This window comes from Apium graveolens, chromosome 4 (genome assembly GCF_009905375.1).
Source record: "Apium graveolens cultivar Ventura chromosome 4, ASM990537v1, whole genome shotgun sequence".
NCBI lineage: Eukaryota > Viridiplantae > Streptophyta > Magnoliopsida > Apiales > Apiaceae > Apium > Apium graveolens.
The window spans coordinates 50,354,650-50,374,029 of NC_133650.1; the positions used below are offsets into that span (position 1 = coordinate 50,354,650).

At 37.3% G+C, this 19,380-nt stretch overlaps 2 protein-coding genes across 2 annotated transcripts; one reads left to right on the plus strand and one right to left on the minus strand.

Moving 5' to 3' along the window:
- Positions 1-7,094: 7,094 nt before the first annotated feature.
- LOC141718539 (uncharacterized) lies at positions 7,095-10,025 on the minus strand. Its single transcript, XM_074520920.1, has 6 exons — positions 9,860-10,025; positions 8,522-9,706; positions 8,149-8,442; positions 7,575-8,010; positions 7,385-7,490; positions 7,095-7,292 (listed from the first exon to the last, which is right to left on the minus strand). The coding sequence occupies exons 1-6, from the start codon at positions 10,023-10,025 to the stop codon at positions 7,095-7,097; spliced, it is 2,385 nt and encodes a 794-aa protein (XP_074377021.1).
- A 3,133-nt stretch (positions 10,026-13,158) lies between these two features.
- Positions 13,159-13,752, plus strand: LOC141718540 (uncharacterized). Its single transcript, XM_074520921.1, has one exon. The coding sequence runs from the start codon at positions 13,159-13,161 to the stop codon at positions 13,750-13,752; it is 594 nt and encodes a 197-aa protein (XP_074377022.1).
- The last annotated feature ends 5,628 nt before the right edge of the window (positions 13,753-19,380 follow it).

The following is a 19,380-nucleotide window of genomic DNA, read 5'->3' on the forward strand; positions in this document are numbered from 1 at the left end:
GTCTCAATATAGTTGGTGTCTATTCAGCTTCTATCTCTTTTATGGATGTCTAGTAGTATGGTATTCTTACAATGAAAGTTGGCGTTTATCAGTTTCGTGTTATATGATTAGTGTCTTCACCATTACATGCTAACGTTAAGAACAAAAAGGCTATTGAATGAAGTATTTAATGAAGTTAGAATCCCATGTTTGTGTCATATATTATTCAACTCTCTTTAATCTCTTAGTTAATGTTCTCTAGTATAATTCTCAATAGTTAATCGTAGTATAATAAAAACTCAAATTGTTATTCATCTTAGCATTGAATAATAGCCATATCATTGTTCCATAAGTGCATAAATCACAAAATTAATCAAACCAATCTCTGTAAGAACGAACTAGAAATAATTCTAAATTACTTGCGATAGCGTATACTTGCGTGAATTATTATCGCGTGCTTAGCGACTAACAATTTTCCCCACAGTCGGCGCCAAATGTTATTAATAAAAAACTAGGGTGTATTTATTGCTAGGGTTCATGCGCTTCGTGGCTTGATTTGACTGCTCTCGTGTCTCGTGACTCGATCTGCCTTCACAAGATGCCTACGTACCTTGCTGTTTGTCAAGGATCAAGTCAAAAAATGTAGTTCTGATTTGTGGGGTGAGCCCCCTTATATAGGCATGGGATGCCTTTGAATTGAAGTAGGTTTAGGAGACTTGGTGGACAAGTCTCAGATTTAGAGTAGACTTTGGAGTCCTAGAATGTAGAAAATTGATTCCTTGAGGTTCCTTGGAGGCCAATCTCCAAGGAATTATATCCTTATTTGGACTTTGATTATCAGCTGATTTTACCCATATTAATTAATTAAAAAATTGACTAATATTCAGGGTTTTGAGCTTTTTATAATGGGCTTTATTGTCAGCCCAACCCGGGCATAATTAATGCGATATTAATTGCGCAACCAGGGTTTATTTTTCTCCCTATCAATTTTTAATTCAAAAATAAATCTGAATTATTTAGTTAATTAATTTTAGTTAATAATTAATTATTTAATTGATCAATTAATTTAAATATTAATTGATAATTGATTTAATTAGTTATTAATTAATTTTAATTATTTATTTAATTAGATTTAATTATTTCTTTTAGTTTAAAAATTCTGGAAAATGATTTCTAGTTTTAAAATATTTTTCTAAATTATGTTCAAGGCTAGATAATTATTATTACATGATTTTAAAGTCAGATTCGGGTATTCGAACCTTGTTATCCATTTATAAAATGATTCTGGTACCCGTTTTAATTCCAAAAAATATTCAAAAATTAGTATTAAATACCGGGAGAATCATTCTAACCCCGAATCCTTTTGAAAAAATATTTTTATCGAATACCTTGCATGCTATATGCTATGTATAATCTGATCGGTGTGTTATATACCTATGTGTTCATTATTTGAGTGGTTTAGTCATAGCTTTCAATCCGTAAATCGGATATGGGTAAAACGAAGGGTCACTACAAGAAAAAAGTCCATAGACATCGCTTTTTGACCGATGTCTATGCTGTTTCACAACCGATGTTGATGTCGGTGATGTCTATTCTAGACATCGGCGGATAACCGATATCTATACTCGATTAGACATCGATTTTAGTTAAAAAAACAGATGTCTATGTGTTGATTATTTACATAAAATGCTATAGATAAATTATTTAATAACTAAATTACACCCAATTAAACATGTTAAACACATCATGAGCTATGTTTTTATCACAAAAACATCGATTTTAGTGAAAAATACTGATGTCTATGTGATGATTTTTTCAAAAAATGCTATAACAAAATTATTTAATAACTAAATTAAACCTATTAAAACATATTAAACATATATTGAGCTATGGTTTTTGTCACAAAAACATCGATAATTTTGACAGAGGTGATGTAAAATGGCATATTAAACATCTGTTTTATTAATGAAAGGTGATGTCTAATTAAGCGTATAGACATCAGTTTTTTCTAGATTGAAGTGATGTCTATGTATCATTTAGACTTGAACATGTTAGTCTTTCACATCAGTTATTTGCCTTAAACTGATGTACATTGCATTTTTTGACATCAGTTTTGTTTGGTTAAAAGTGATGTTTATAACGTCACTTGACATCAGTTTTATCTTAAACAGAGTGATTTCTATGTTTCATTTAGACTTGAACCTGGATTCCTTTGACATCAGTTTTTTACCTTAAAGTGATGTACATTATCTTTTTTGACATCAGCTTTTCTTAATTGAAAGTGATGTGTAAGAAATTTATAGACCAAATGGTGTAAAGTTTTACATCACTAATTTTCTAAAAAAGCGATGTACTTGTTACTAATAGACATTTGTTATAAATAAAACCGATGTCCTTTACTACATAACCAAAACTAAAACATTGGAATAACACGCATCCATACAAATCCAACCAGTCAATCATTCATACATTTAACCATTCAATCATCCAAAAACCACCAACACCAACCCCATCATCTGCATCAATCATCCAAAAATCGCCAACACCAACCCCATCATCTACATCAATCATTCAAAAACTACAGAATCTATATTACCAAATGTACAACCCCCAGCATTTGCAAACCTATACACCAACCCCAGCATTCATACACTTACATTCTTACTACACAGAACCGTCTAAATTACCAAATGTACGACTACGCAAAAGAAAAGACCTTGAGTACAAGAATTGATCAGATATGCTCTTGGATGAACTGTAGAGCCTCAATGCGAACTTCATCTAGCTGTTCAATGTTGTAACACGATCGAGTCTTGGCCAACCACTACAAATTCCAAACAAACAAAATTCAGTACATGAATGAAAAGTAACCATATCGAAAAGTAACCATATCTCAGTATATAGCAAACTGGAAGCGTCAAAGTAATACCTTTTTAGCAAAATTCAACTTGTCATCATTGATAATTTCTTTCATGTATCGTATTATTACATACGCACATTCAATCCCACCGGGTTGTTTGGGAGATCCCTATTTCATTAATTAAAAGACAAATCAGGCATGTCAAATAAATCATATATATTAAGCATAAATATTAGGTACTCGATCTATTGTACTTACACTAAGAAACTTTGCCTTGGACATCTTGTTACCCCTGCCGGTTTCAGAGTTGTAACTTTTTAAAGCCCTGCATAAAAAACATAAAATCTCATACAATGTACATAAATGAGCATGCAATTATACCAAACTGTTACTTTAATAAAAATTTACCTTGATAACGCCTTTTCTAGTTCTGAAAATTGTGTCGGGTGAGGTAGTGGATTCAGAATATATATTTCCCCTTCCCAGATAACGACCAAAATCCAGTGCATACTATTTTCACAAAAAAACAAAGACAGATAGGACACATCACATAGAAGTTTGTACTGTACTATCCATATTTTTAATTTTCAGTATTACAATAAGTACTTACTTCTGATTATGCGGAAGAAAGAATAGGCGATCCGGGTTACCCTCTCTCAACCGGTTTAAAATGTATGCTTCAAAATCAGCATTCACATGATATGTGGATCCGGGTCAATAAAAGCAAATGTCTCCGCCAGTTCTGGTATTTCACTAATCTCAGAATGCAAGTGCCTATCGAAAGAGTGCTGATATTAAAATGCAAGTTCTGGAAAATTACAAACATTAAAAAGAAATGATCATTAAAAAGAAAAAAAAGGTAACTTACGCCATGTAACTTGCAACTACTGCTTGGCCCAACATTTCAAACTCCAATAAAGACACAACATTCTCATGCAACAAATAAATTATTTTTTCATGTCCAAACACATTCGGCTCACATCGAACCTGGATACTGACCCCGGTAGTTTTCATCCAAGTTGTTGCATGTTTATACAACAGCTTAAAGCCCTTTGGCACTTTCGCACCTGGCTTTGCTTGAAAAAATTGTGCCTTCAAATCCTGCAACCCGTCATTCTTTTTTATTTTTTCAGCACTTATTCGGGGCCTTTCTTTTTTCTGCACCTGATGATAATATAAAACCAAAATAAAATGTACATGCCACTTAATTTTTAATATCTTGAAATGAACAATTTAATTTCAAAATTCAGACAATATTATACATATATATTATTCATCATACCGCAATATTTGTGTAGCTAATTAATTCCTCAGGCCATGCTAAAAAAGATCATAGAGCATCGCGGACAGTCATCACATCATCACCACATGTCTCAGCTGGAAACAAGGCATCTGGTTTTATGAGGCCATCAACGGAGACACATTGATGTCCAATTGGTATATCAACTCCATGTACCAAATCAGTTAAATTATCCTCGCGAGGATATACCATACCAAATGCAACCTTATTCTCTAGTCTCTCGACAAATAGCTCACAAGATCGTTGGGCCTATAATATTTAAATAAACAAAATTAAAAAATTAAGGTAACAATGATTTACCTTAGTAAGATAAATGACAAGGTTTCTCACAAAATTAAAATAACTTACGTGACTTCCAGGAGGTGAAGGCCTAGTTGGGCCATCTGTAAAAACACAGTCATCATCTTCATATACCAACACAACTCCACTTGCAGGTGGTGAATTTGACTTCATTTATTTATCCTTTTCCAGATCAAAACTTGCCTTTTCAGATGGCATTGGAGAGTGAAAAGTACCTCCACTTTCGATCACTGACTTCAAGCGATCAATCTCTGCCTCGAGAGCTTGCGTTTTTTTTCAAGCAGTTCATCCCTTTGTCGATCACGGGCCATCAACTCTGCCTTTGTGATTCGAAGCTTTGGCTCTCTCGGCAAATTAAAGTATTATTTTGGAGTGATGTACCCTCCAACAGCCCGAACCCTCCCAGAATGCTCACGACTCTCCAAAGTCGTTGTCAGAACATCTTCAGCACCAGAAAACTGAATCTCACCCTTCTTCTTTTTTTCCAACAATGCGTTCTGTTAACAAGAAAATAAATTAAAAGAAAATAAATTAACCAAAATGGAGTTAACTAGTTTTCAGTAAAAGATAAATAATAATTATTTCGCATAATTGTAATCAATATGATTAAAGCCAATTAACTAAGCCTATTTAAATTACACAAGCTTGCTAAATCAAACATGAAAAAACAATACAAAACATTGACAGGGGTCCTATTTATACTGATTCGCCTACTTTAATGATTTATATCGTCCTAATTTTACTGATTCGCCTACTTTAATGTAATTTAACCAAAATTAAAACTTACAATTTTATCGCATACAACAACCAAATCTTCATCGACCTCTTCGACCTCTTGTCCGTTTTTCCGCTTACGAGCTTTTTACCAAAAAATCGCTCTATTCGGTTCTTCTCCCGGATTCAACCTTCCTTTTTTTATCTGTTACAAATAAAATAAAATACAGTAATACAAATAACTCCAGGGCTAAAAAATGTAGGACTCTAATTTATTATGGACTGACCTATTATAAATTAAATACAGCTATGCAATTAAACGAACTTTTCTCACATCATCTTCTTTTAAACTGATGTAGCCCTTTCTTGACAACCGGTGATGATATTTTCTCTTAGACACTCTTTCACTTTGTGTTTCATGAATTTCCTAAAAACATGTCACAAGATTACAAAAATTACAACAGACGATGCAAAAAAATCACCAAAATCATATATTACAGAATTAAAACATACCTTCCACTTAGAATCAGTCCTCTGTCTCACAAACCTTTTCCAGGTTGCCTTACTAACATAACCATAGCCTCTTGTCGGCTTACTCAGCTTTTTCTTTTCTCCAATAAATGGTAGCACATACTTTCTCGTCAAATCAGTCTTAAACTGTCGCCATTTAGAGCCTGCTGACTTTAGGACCATGTTTTCAATTTCTGGTTTAACTTTGAAGGTAGCCTGAAAAAACACAAGTTCACAAAATCATAACAGGAAAAACTTATATTCAAGATCTACATTTGATAATAATTTTTTACAATTGATCTAGTACCTGGAGATCTAACCAAAGCTTTGATTTTAATTCAGGGTCTACATTTGGCCACGTAGGAATGTCGATTGGAATCGTAGTCCTGGACAACATACCAATGTAAGACTGCAAACGGGCTCTAGTTTCCCCATTAGGAATCCCCCATTCATTGGCAGTGACTTTAACTTTCTTCCCGCGAGCTTTCTTGACAATCACTTTGTATATTGCGCATACGCCTCGCTTACCCCCAGACTTCCTTGTAGCAGTATTAGTTGTAGTATTTGTCTGTTCTGAGTTAGTCGGTTGAGATTTCATTGCATGCCCTTCATTGTTTTCATCATTGTTCGGAACATCCTCCAGCCGCTTGGGGCTTCCACCGCTAAGATTCTGTGATGCAGTCTTTTCTGATTGCTTTCACATTTGCTTTTTTGGTGCCATTCTTTCCTCTTCCTCTAATCTGAAAAATTAACTAATATTTAACAGATTAGAACAACTACACCGTTCATGGTATAATGTCTAACAGATATGCAGAAAATTAAACAAAATTCTCATTTAATTGTCAAGAAAAATTACAGATAGACTTCTATAACTACATTGAAAAATTACAAGAAAACAGAGATCACAAGATACATTACAAATAACAAGAAAAATTACAAATAACAAGAAAAATTACAAATAAGGAGAATATATAGCTAGACTCCTATAACTTTTTGACCCATATACCCTCAACATTTTCTCTTCTATTACAAACACTTGCATCATCAATATTAGTAGGGTCACATGTAGGGATATTAGAACAGAATGGGGGAGGGTTCCAGGAGGTGTCTTCAGGAGCATCTTCATTGTAAATATCATGATAGTCTCGAGTTGTCGCTGATAACACAATGGACCAATTAGCATCAACTGGATCCTCAATATAAAATACTTGGTTGACTTGGTCAACAGAGACATATTTGTTCTTTTTGTGACCTGGTCGATTGAAGTTGACAAGGGTGAAACCAAGATCATCGGACTTGACACCTTTGTCACTTGCTGCCCATGTACATAAAAACAGAGGGGCCTTGAATGCGTGGTAGTCTAATTCCCATATTTCCCTAATCACCCCATAAAATTTTAAATCACTCTCTATAGGATTCATGTCCTTAGCACTAGAGACTTGGATTGTCCTCGCAACTAATGACACCACTATTCTGAACTACCCTTGCATTATCTCGATCCTTTGTGTGGTATCGGACCCCTTCAACAGCATAACTTTCGTAAGTCAAAACTGAAAATGAAGGTTTCCCAGCCAACCATCTTATAGTTTCAGATACGGCTTCCGCATTCTCCCTCATTTCTGTACTGACCTACATATAATTTATTGATACATATAAGTGGCTACAAATTTAAAAACACGACTTATAAAAATAAAAGAGAAGGAAAAAGAATGTAAAGCAACTTTTTGTTCAAACCAATCGGCAAATTGTCGATTGTGCTCTCCCAATAGCCACTGTACACTCTTCTTTTTCCCTCGATAAATCTCTTCCAAATATTTTTTATGCAACCTGAAATTACTTACATCAGATTCGACTAAACTATACCAAATACAACTTTAACAATTATATGTATACTTTTTATGTTTTACTTACATAACATATGGTTCCACTTCTGAATTATTACGAAGAACTGAAAGATGAGCCTCATCTCGTTCTTTTTCCGCAACTGACTTCATAGTCACACCACCGATTGGACCATAAATTTTTTCTTCATCTTTCGGAAGACCGGCTGTTCTACTACTCCCGCTATAGAACTCACTACAAAATTCTATTGACTCTTCTTTGAGGTAACCTTCAGCTATAGAACCTTCTGGATAGAATTGGTTTCTTACATAACTCTTCAATATTTTATTGAAGCGTTCAAATGGAAACATCCATCTATAAAAAACCGGTCCACATAATCGCAGTTCCCTTACTAGGTGGACCATAAGATGTATTATAACATCAAAAAATGACGGAGGGAATATCTTCTCTAACTCACACAGGGTCAATATCACATCTTCTTGTAATTTATTCAACTTCGACACATCTACAATTTTGTTTCACAAAGAGTTGAAGAAAAAACACAATCTTATAATACTAACCCTAACATTTATCGGAAGCACTGAACGAATGCAAACAGGTAGTAGTTGTTGGAGAAGGATATGGCAGTCATGGGACTTTAAACCATACAACTTCATATCAATCATCGATACACAGTTTCTTATATTTGAAGCATGTCCGTATGGAAGTTTCATGCCGTACAATGATGCCAATATTGTTTGTTTTTCTTTCCGGGAGAGAGTATAAGGGGCAGGAGGTAGGTATGTTCTTTTCTCACCTACTTCTGGAGCTAAATCAGGCCGTATTCCCATGTCAACCAAATCAAGACGCGAGGCAAGGCTGTCTTTACTCTTGAATTTCATGTGCAGAAGTGTCCCAATTATATTATCACACACATTCTTTTCGACGTGCATGACATCTAAACAATGTCGAACATGGTGAAACTTCCAATACTCTAACTCAAAAAAAACTGACTATTTTTTCCATGGAGACTCCACCTTTTTTGGCTTCCCCCTTCCCAAAACTGAACCTAAGTTTCTGTTGTTGCCCCAACACTTCCTCTCCGCTAAGTGGTTCAGGTGCACAACCAAATTCTTGTTCTCCATTAAAAGCTATCCTTTGTCTCCTATACGGATGATAAAGATCTAAATACCGACGATGTCCTTGGTAGCTCATTTTTCTACTACGACTTAGATATTTAGCCACGGTCTGATCACCGCATACTGGACATGCCCTATAACCCTTATTAATGCACCCCGATAAATTTCCATATCGCGGGAAGTCATTTACTGTCCATATCAAGATTGCCTTTTGAGTGAAAAAGGATTTGGTATGGGCGTCGTACACGTTTGGTTCACCTTCCTCCCACAATTTTTTTAAATCATCGATCAGTGGCTGGAGATATACGTCAATATCATTACCAGGCTCTTGTGGGCCTGAAATTAATGTTGGTAATATCATAAACTTCCTCTTCATGCATAACCATGGAGGAAGATTATATGTTACTAACATAACTGGCCAGCAGCTATACCGATTATTTAATCCATTGTTGTATGGATTTATACCATCGACCGCTAATCCTAAACGTATATTTCTTGCCTCGCTACCAAACTCAGGCCACCTACAATCTACATTTCTCCAAGAAGGAGAATCAGAGGGGTGACGCATCTTTCCATCTTTGGATCGATTATTTGCATGCCAACTCATTAATTCAGCAGTAGATGAAGATTTAAACATTCTTTTAAATCTGGGGATTATCGAAAAATACCACATAACCTTAGCTGGCACATTTACCCTAACTTCACCATCTTTCCCAACTTTCCAGCGAGAGAGACGGCATTTGGGACACCCGGAAGAAGACTCGAGAATTGGACCCCTGTATAATATGCAGTCATTTGGACAAGCGTGGAATTTAATATACTTGAGGCCTAAATCAGTCAAGGTTTTCTTGGCTTCATACATATTAGACGGAAGCAGGTTATCTTTAGGAAGAATTGATCCAATTGATTGAAGCAGATTAGTAAAAGCTTTATCGGAAACTCCAAACCTAGCCTTCCAATTATGTAATTTTAAGACCGACTCCAGTTTAGTACACTCATTTCCCTCAAACAGAGGTTGTTCTGCATCGGCAACAAACCTCTTAAAGTTATCTGACTCTTTATCGGAATCTTCCCTACTATAGGCTGCTTCACACACGTTAAATGTTTCTGAAATTAGTATGGGCTTCGAGGGAGGACAAGTCCTACCAACAGATGACCTAGTACTATTATCATGGTTTTCTCCATGCCAAATCTAATCAGAATATCCTAAACTAAACCCTGATTCATAAAGATGACCTCTGATTATATTCACAGAAAACTTTTTGAAGTTAGAGCAGTGTGCACAAGGAGAAGGAATTTTCTTGGGGTTTTTAGCATTTTCCTCGGCAAATATCAAGAAGTTTTCAACACCAATTTCATACTGTAGAGAATCCCTATCGGCTTTTATCCAAGACTTATCCATTTAAAACCACCTGGTATTTCACTAAAAAATTCTGTATAAGGCTTATATTTATTTTATAAGTCTAATATTTATTTTAGAAGTCTAACTTGATTTTAAGTATGACATCCACACATAGGGCAGACTATGAACGACATAAGAAAACTGAGAATTCATATTATACATAATGCATATTATATATTTTAATGTTATATATTTTATTATAATATGATATGAATCGATTTGTAATGCATTACGTAATTCATATTATACATTCAATTATAGTACTAGTACTATATATTAACCAGTCATTCAGTACTTAATGTATAATCACTATATAATTAACCATAGTATAATAGTCAGATCACGGATGCAGATTATCAAATTATAAATGTATTATTTACAACTAAACACTTGCATACACAATGACTAAATTAACCACACACTTGCATACAAAATTCAGAACACGACTACATTTAAATATAACATACTAATACCAAAATGAATTCTCCTGCACATAATTGCAAATAAAACAAAACTGAGACTTCATATAATACATAATGCATATTATACACAACACATAGATCAACATAAGAACCAACTACATAGCACATAGACAAAAAAAACACTATCAAAACTAACAAAATAAATCAAATGTATAAGCGTACAAAACAGAGTTGGAAAAGAAAACTCACCGAAGATCGAAAAATTAAACAGCACTAATGTCCTCCAAAAACAAATCACAACATTACAAACAAATGAAAACCTAATTTATAAAAATAAAAAAAATAAAAAAATACAAATGTACAACCAAAAACACCCAAATTACCTAAAGCTTTAAATCTTTTTCTCAAATTAGGTCCTGTATACAACAAGAAGAAAAGTATTAGTAACAAGTTTAGACATTAAATTATTAAAAAAAATAAGGGTTTCGAATTAGATAAAACCCCAATTTACAAAATTAGGGCTTTGAATTCAAAAATCCTCAACTTTTAAAACTGGTCTTCATGCAGAGAAGACCAGTTCGATTCAAGTAGATACAACACTTACTGAAGTAGAGAGGTTAACTGAAAGAGGCTTAACGGAGAGATTGAGAGCGGAGAGAGAGAGAGAGAGAGGTTCCACAGACAGGTTCGAGAGAGAGAGAGAGAGAGAGAGAGAGAGGTTCGAGAGATTGTGATGGTGAGATGATGGTCGGAGTTCAGAGAGATTGTGAGGGGAGAGAGGTTCGATCAAGAGAGAGAAGTTCGAGAGAGAGGGGGGGCTTCGAGAGAGAGAGAAAATTTCAGTTAGTTTTTAGTTTTTTAGTTTTTAGTTTTTAGTTTTTTGTTTTGATTTTGTTGTGTCTGAAAATTGATTTGGGGGGAACCAAAATTTGGTTAAGGGGGGAGAATTTTGGGATTGGGGGGAATGTAGAACTAAAAACTGAATGAAAATTTCACTAACGGGGGATTGAAAAGGTGGGCGCGAAATTATTTTTTTTTGGTGAATTTTAGACATCGGTTTAATTATAACCGATGTCTACAAAGAACAAAGACATCACAAAAACACGGGGTGATGTCAATACTTTTTTTAACATCAGTGGCAAAGTTAACCGATGTCTAATGTGTGATGTCTATTGACATTATTCTTGTAGTGGGTAGATAAAAGCTTATAACGTCTATGTGACGAATAGAATAAAGTGAGAATGAGTATAAATAGATACTTATGATGTCTAGTAGAGGAAGCGAAGCGTAGAAAGGGAAAACAGATAGTCAGTGAATAGATACGATAGACGAGAGCAAGTGAAGTGAAGCCAGTTGAGATAAGGCAAGTGATTTGAAGTACTTAACCCTAAATCCTGATATGTATTCGGAATAGTTCTATTTTATATTGCAAGTGATTTGAAGTATTTAACCTTAAATCCTGATTCTACTTATTGATCTTTGAGCCGTAAGCTTTATTCTTTGTTAGCCATTTATTGTTGAATACCCAGATACGAACCACAGTTATACGATACTACTCCACAAATACATATGCACCATATATAGATCACCGATCTGGATTTGCTTAACATACAAAGCTTTGTACTTTGTAATCATCAAACCCTTGTTCTTATATTATCTGATTATTTTATAGAGTAGAAGCCAATCCTTGTAAACATCTTGTTATACCTTTATGGTGTTTACGAAACACCCTATGTTTTGAGACGAATGTTATTTATGATTCTACTTATTGATTTACATTGTTTATTATGTTGTTATTATGGAATTGCATTATTTTATAAATGTGGACCAGATTCATGGTCAGACCAGATTCGTGGTCGTATTAGGCCAATATGTGCCTTGGATCCAGTATATAGAGCAGAGTTGTGTGCCTTGCTCGGGGTTAGTGCATAACTAATCAGCAGCCTAACCTTGGTTTTAAAATAAAAGTGAATATCAAATTCTAATCATTGCTTAACATGAAGCTTAATTCTTTAAATCATTTCATTCAATCATTGTCTCAGTATTGTCATTGTGACTTGCTGAGCTAGTTAGCTCACTCTTGTGAATCTGTTTATATTCTTTTCCAGTTAAGAAGGAAACTGTTGGTAGCGAGGATCCCCAGACAAGTGTACGAGCTAGGATTCCAGGTTGAGGCGGAATAAGCTAGCAGAAGACTTTTTTTTAGTTTTTAGTTTGAAAGTTTGTAAGAATATTTTATTTTCATAAGTTAAAGTAGTTTGGATTGGTACGTTTGTAATGTAATTAAGGTTGTGGCTTGTGTGCATACTTTAACCTGTTGTGATCCGTGGTTATGGTAAGTCGGATCATTGCATATATTAATTTCCTAAACAGTTTTATATATTGTGTGTGTGTGTTGTGAACCCCAAACTTCTAACCAGGGTTTGGAGGGCATCACAAAAAAACATAGGAATCAATTCTAATCCACCTTAATTCAAATCCATCTCCAAGCCTAAGCCTACATTCAACAAGGAGGATCAACTTTTTATAGGTGACATCAAAGAACTCTCAGACATCAATTTTTATCTAGATGGGCTAGAAGAAATAAGGGGGATTGATGCTTCATACAAGCTACTACAGAATTCTCAAATGAGGGATTCGTGATACAAACAACTATATCCTTCGGCTTTCCGGAAATAAACCAGGCGGAGTATGAGGCATTAATTTCAGGAATGAAGCTTTCCAGGACCCTCAGGGTCCAGGACCTAAATATCTACATCGACTCCCAGATTGTGGTCAAGCAAACAAACGGAGAATATGTGGCAAAAGACTTGATTCTGGAAAAGTATCAAGCCCCGGTTCAAAGCTACTTAGCATCAATCCCAAGACATCAAGTCCTGCAAATATGTCGAGAAGAAAATGAAGAAGCCGATACTTTGTCCAAGCTAGTCCGGAACTCATCAGATCTAGACTGCTCGGTTTACTTCGAAGAATTGCAAAAACCATATGTTGAAGTTGAAGAAGTCATGGAAATTGAGAATAACAAAAACTGGATGACTCCTTTCATCAACTGCATGGAAAAAGGAGAGCTCCCAGAAGATAAAGGAAAGGCTCAAAGACTAAGAGCCAAAGCAGCCAAGTTCTTTCTTGAAGAAGGACTACACCGACGGACCTTCTCATCCCCTATTTTGAAATGTATCGGCCCAAAAGAAGCTAACTATTGTTTGATGGAAGTCCATGAAGAGATCTGTGGAGATCACATGTCTGCAAAAGCCCTAGCTCATAAGATCATAAGACAAGGCTACTACTGGCCAACTATTCATTAGGATGCAGTAGAGTTCGTGAAAATATGCAAGGAATGCCAACTCATCAGCAATGTGTCCCGGATGAGCCCAGTCTTACCTTCCTCAGTCCTCTCTCCAATCCCATTTTATGTTTGGGGCATAGATATCATGGGACCATTCCCCCGGGCTAGAGGAGACCTTAGATACTTGCTGGTTTTAATTCATTACATGACCAAGTGGGCTGAAGCAAAAGCAATGAGGACAATCAACCAACAGGACTGTATAAAATTTATGGACAATATTTTGATGAGGTTCAGGATCCCAAGAGTCCTAGTATCAGAAAATGGGCCACAGTTCGTCAGATCAGAATTTGATTCCTACTCCTAGTATCAAGCACAAAAAGTCATCAGTAGCATATCCCAAGGGAAATGGTCAAGTAAAAGTCACAAACAGAATCCTGCTCCGAGGCATCGAGAAAAGACTCAAAGAAAACAATAGAAAATGGCTAGAAGAACTGCCAAGTGTATTATAGTCCTACAGGACAAGCCCCCAGACAAGCACATGAGAAACTCCCTTCAAGCTAGCCTATGGCACAGAAGCAATGCTACCCATTGAGGTGCGATCCCTTTCTCACAGAGCAAAAAACTTCAACAAAATAGCAAACGAAGAAGGACTCTGAACAAATATCGAGCTAATTAACGAAGTCTGGGACCAATCTATAGCAAGGATGGAGAAATATAAGGAGAAAATAAAAGAACACTTCAGTAAGAAGTCCAGAGTTAAAAACTTTCAAGTTGGAGACCTGGTTTTCGAGACACAGAAGTCTCGGATCCTACAAACACTGGCAAGCTAATGCCCAAATGGGAAGGACCATATAAGGTCAAAGAAGTCCTAAGACCGGGAACTTACAAGCTAATAAACATGGATGACTCCGAAGTTCCCAACACATGGCATGGACTCAGGCTAAGAAAGTTCTATCAGTAGCAAGGAGAAAAGCAACCCTAGATACTAAACAATTTTAGCCTATAGAAAACAAACTCTTTATTAATCTACATTTTGTATGAAGCAAACTTGAAATCAATGAGAAACACTTTTTATTTTACTCAGCAATTTTTTACAAGCAATTTTAGTCCGAGATCAACCTTGAACCCAGACCAGCAACCTAATTTTAATTAGAGTTATTTGTCTAAGTAAAAGCAACCTTAGTCGAGGGCCAACCTTGAACATGGACCAGTCAAGCAACCTCAGTCCGTGATCAACCTTGAACCTGGACCAGCCACCTATTTTCACTTAGAGTTTTTTCTCTAAGTAAAAGCAACCTCATCCCGGGATTAACCTTGAACCCGGACTAGCCACCTATTTAACTTAGAGTTATTTCTCTAAGTAAAAGCAACCTTAGTCCGGGGCCAACATTGAACCCGGACTAGCCACCTATTTTACTCAAAGTTATTTCTTTAAGTAAAAGCAACCTTAGTCCGGGGCTAATCTTGAACCCGGACCAGTCACCTATTTTACTTAGAGTTATTTCTCTAAGTAAAAGCAACCTCGGAAACCTCAGTCCGGAAACAACATTGAATCCGGACTATAAGCAAAAGTTATACTTTAAAAATTTTCAAATTTTTCTAAGGCGAAAGCAGTCACCATTCACTTAGAATACTTTCTAAGGAAGGCAAACACTTACAAAAATTAATCAAAATAAAAGCATAACAAAGGCAACAAGAACAAATTAAAATAAACACCCGGACATAGAGAAGTCCGGACAAAAGCACTACAAGAGTATCACGTTTAAAAGGAAAGGACCAAATCAGATACAAAAATTCAAAACTTACAAATATTTAGCTAGGCGCTCGAAGCAGTGGCAGGGTGGAAGCTCGGACACGGACCATCATACGGTTCTGGCTCACCGAGTCCAGTTTCAACGTTATTCTTTGCCTTAAGAAACTCATGCACAAAGCTGCCCCAGTCGGCCTCCAGATCAGTTTTGATATAACGCTCGGCAACAGTCCAATAGCAAGTCATCTCGGGAGTACCAGCATTAGCTAAATCCCGGTCATACTCCTCTGACTTCTTGTAGGAATCTATGATTTCAGACTCCGACCTCACCGCACTAAGCTCCCTCCGGAACTCAACAACTTCAAATTTTAGATCCTCGGACTCCTTCTAAGCAGACTTAGCCTGGTGAGTGACGTCAAGTAAATTCTGATTCAATCTGGAAATGGAAGTATCCTTAGAAGAAATTGAGGACCCAAGATTCCCGATCTCCTTGTCCTTATCATCAAGGAGATCATGAAGATGCTTCAGCTCCAAATAGGAGATCGCGGCCGCCCCGGCCATAGAAGATCCCAGTTGCAGATAAAAAAAATAATAGAAATCAAAATCAAACAAAGGTAAAAAGCAAAGTCAAAAAACAAAAAAGAGCGATAATAGTACCTGACCCCAAACCCAGGTACAATCCTTCAGAACTGCATCAAACCCAACCTTATTCATCTCATGCCTTCTGACATGAACCGGGCCACCTTCTCTTCCAGCTTCGGGCCGATCTTCCTCAAATCATCCTCCTTAACGCCCTTCCCCTTCTCCTGAACCCTAACAACACCAGAATTGGTGCAACCCTTGCCAGATCGGGGTGGTCTGGCACCAACAGTCCAGAGCCTCTTCCTTCTCCGGACTTCATCAACCTCAGGAACTTCACCCAGCAGCTCTATCTCCTCAAGGTTCTCAAACTCATCCCCAGCTTCAACATCATTAGTTTGGTCCGCAACACAACCATCTTCGGCAGAGTCCGGCTTCGAGACTAAATTCCTTTGGGACCCTTCTTCGGGATGGGCCTGAGATCCAGACCCACCAGCAAAAGCCTTCTTGGTCAGCTTGAAAGCTGAACCCAAACCCAACAGAGCGTCGCTGTATGTAGAAACAGACATATTCGGATTTTAGTTTGGAAGACCTTCCAGATAAAAAAACACATTAGTCTGGACAAGTAAGAAAAAGATATGGCCCCGGATACATACAAAGTAAACAACTCCGGGGAAGAGGAAAATCAACTTATAGCATAGACGGTTCATCAACTTATAGTTCATAAAGGAATCCTGGCTAACCTGAACCCCAAGACATTAACAGAAATTGAAAATTAACTCAAGGGCTTCACCCCTGAGTTCGGCCCTCAGAAAACGAGTCTAGACACCCTCACTGGCGATATGAGGCATGTAAAATAGGTCCAAACCCTTGAACATTATCATCTCCCGGTTCCAATGCTTCAAGGAAGACTATTGAATAACTAGCCGAAATTCGGACCCATAGCCGCACTCAGCAGCCAGAACCGCAATTCATACAAAGGCCTTTGACTTGACCTAACTAAAGGAAAAATATGGTGGCAAAGCTTGAAGGTCGGCTGAACCTGGAATTTATTACAACTGGCAATGAACCAGGACATCCATTTTATACCATTTGGGTTTATCTGCATTGGTGACAACCTATAGAAATACTTACAAAGGTGTTTCAAAAACAGATGCCAATGAGGATTCCACACAGACCTCAAGTGTTCCAACCATACGGGAACAAAGCCATCACCGGGCCGGTGATAAATCCTTTCTCCGGGAAGCGGCCACCTCCACTCAACCCGGGAATCCAGTTGGAAAGCAGCTCAGACAGAGGAGTCATGCACAACATGATCCAAATCTGCGTATTCTTCCTTTAAAGAATACATCTCCTTGGCCACAATCATCCCTTGGAACTTCCAGTCGAACTCAGCCTCATCATACTTGCCCGAACTCCCATTAGGCTGTCTCACGTACCCAGACCTAATACTTCTATAGGACTAGCTATTCTCAATTTCGGAACTCTTAGTAATAAAGTAGTTCAGAATATCTACCCAGTTCCGTCCGGAATGCAAGGGACCTTCCCAGGAGAGATCTCAGCAACCTTCAACTTTTTAATCACGTGGAACTTTGAAGTAGAAGCTCTCTTCCCCATCTCTATCCGGTCAGAATCATAATCAGATTCAGAATCAGAAGGACCCGGGTAGCAGGAGAAGTACACCTTGGCACGAGCTTTATTTCGGACCATAAACCTAAAACTAATGAGATTGGTTAGTCTAAATAGCTAAAAATTCTTTATTTTTATAGCCTACAATGGTCCGGACTACCCTAGTTCAATTTTATTAAATTATAATCCACTAGTCTGGGAAGGTATCCCGCCTAAGGCAAACTACTCCCTGAATCCCAAAACCAAATATAAAAATAAATACTCCAAACAAATATCACCTAAACATACAAAAAACGTGTCCGGACTCAAACTACATGTCCGGACATAAAGACAAAACCACAAACACGAGCATACCTCTAGTACAAAGCTAAAACCAGAATTATGAATCTGGACTAAAACTCAATAGTCCGGATTCATCAGCAAAACCCTAACACCAGAAATACCCCACACACAAAATCAAACACCAAATCATGGTCGAAAAACCTATACTTACACAGATTCTAAACAATGAGCATCAAAAACAAAACCAACATACATATAAACAAAAAACATAAACAAACAATCCGGACTGGGGGCAAGAAAAGTTCAATTCTTCTTAAGACAATCAACCTTAGTCTGGATTGGCCTACCTCAACACAAACCATACTGGGGGCAAGAAAAGCACAAATTCTTCTAAAGACAATCAACCTTAGTCCGGATTGGCCTACCTCAGCGCAATCCGGACTATGGGGCAAGGAAAGATCAAATTCTTTTAAAGATAATTAACCCGAGTCTGGATTGGCCTACCTCAGCGTAATCTGCACTGGGTGGCAAGGAAAGATCAAATCCTTCTAAAGACAATCTACCTTACTCCGGCTTGGCCCACCTTAACACAATCCAGACTGGGGGCAAGGAAAGCTCAAATTCTTCTAAAGACAATCTACATTAGTCCATCTTGGCCAACCTCAACACAACTCGGACTGGACGGAAAGGAAAGCTCAAAATTCGTCTCACAAGCAACAAACTACAAACACCATCAACCTTTCTCCCCAATCCATAAAATCTGCATAAGGGAGTGGGGGCACATGATAGTACATATGGCTCCTAGAAGGACTAGGTCCAGATTCCAGCTCCATCCAGTCTCGCACACCACTAATCCGGACTATCTAGTCCAGGCAACCCAACCTTGGGAAGTCCTAGCATGTAGGGCACATGCCTAAACGCATGACAGGGATAACTGTTATTGATAGGGACAACTGTCATTGATCAATCATGAGCATAATCAGGGCACGTGTCAGGAGATCCTTAGAACATTCTTCAACCATTCTTATCCTGACACGTGAAAGGCATCCACCCCGGCGGCCCGGCCAATAATCCTCTACTCCTAGAACCAACGACTACGATTCAAAGGTACCAACCCCAAAACACTATCCTTGGGCTATAAATATCCCAAGGAGGAAAGGTTTTGGGTTTAATCATTCTCTTACACTCATATACACACACAGACACCTTGCATTCTATCTATCTTCATTTTCCCCAAAAGCGAGTTCTTACTCCCAAACTGAAGGCGCCGCGGGACCCAAACCCCCTTCTGGTATTATTTTGTAGGAACCCCACGACAGCTACACCACCATCGCGGTGAAGGATCCAGGTACGACACTGAGGGAGCAGCCCCGCCACCAGGAGTTATCAGGTGAGGATAGTTTAATG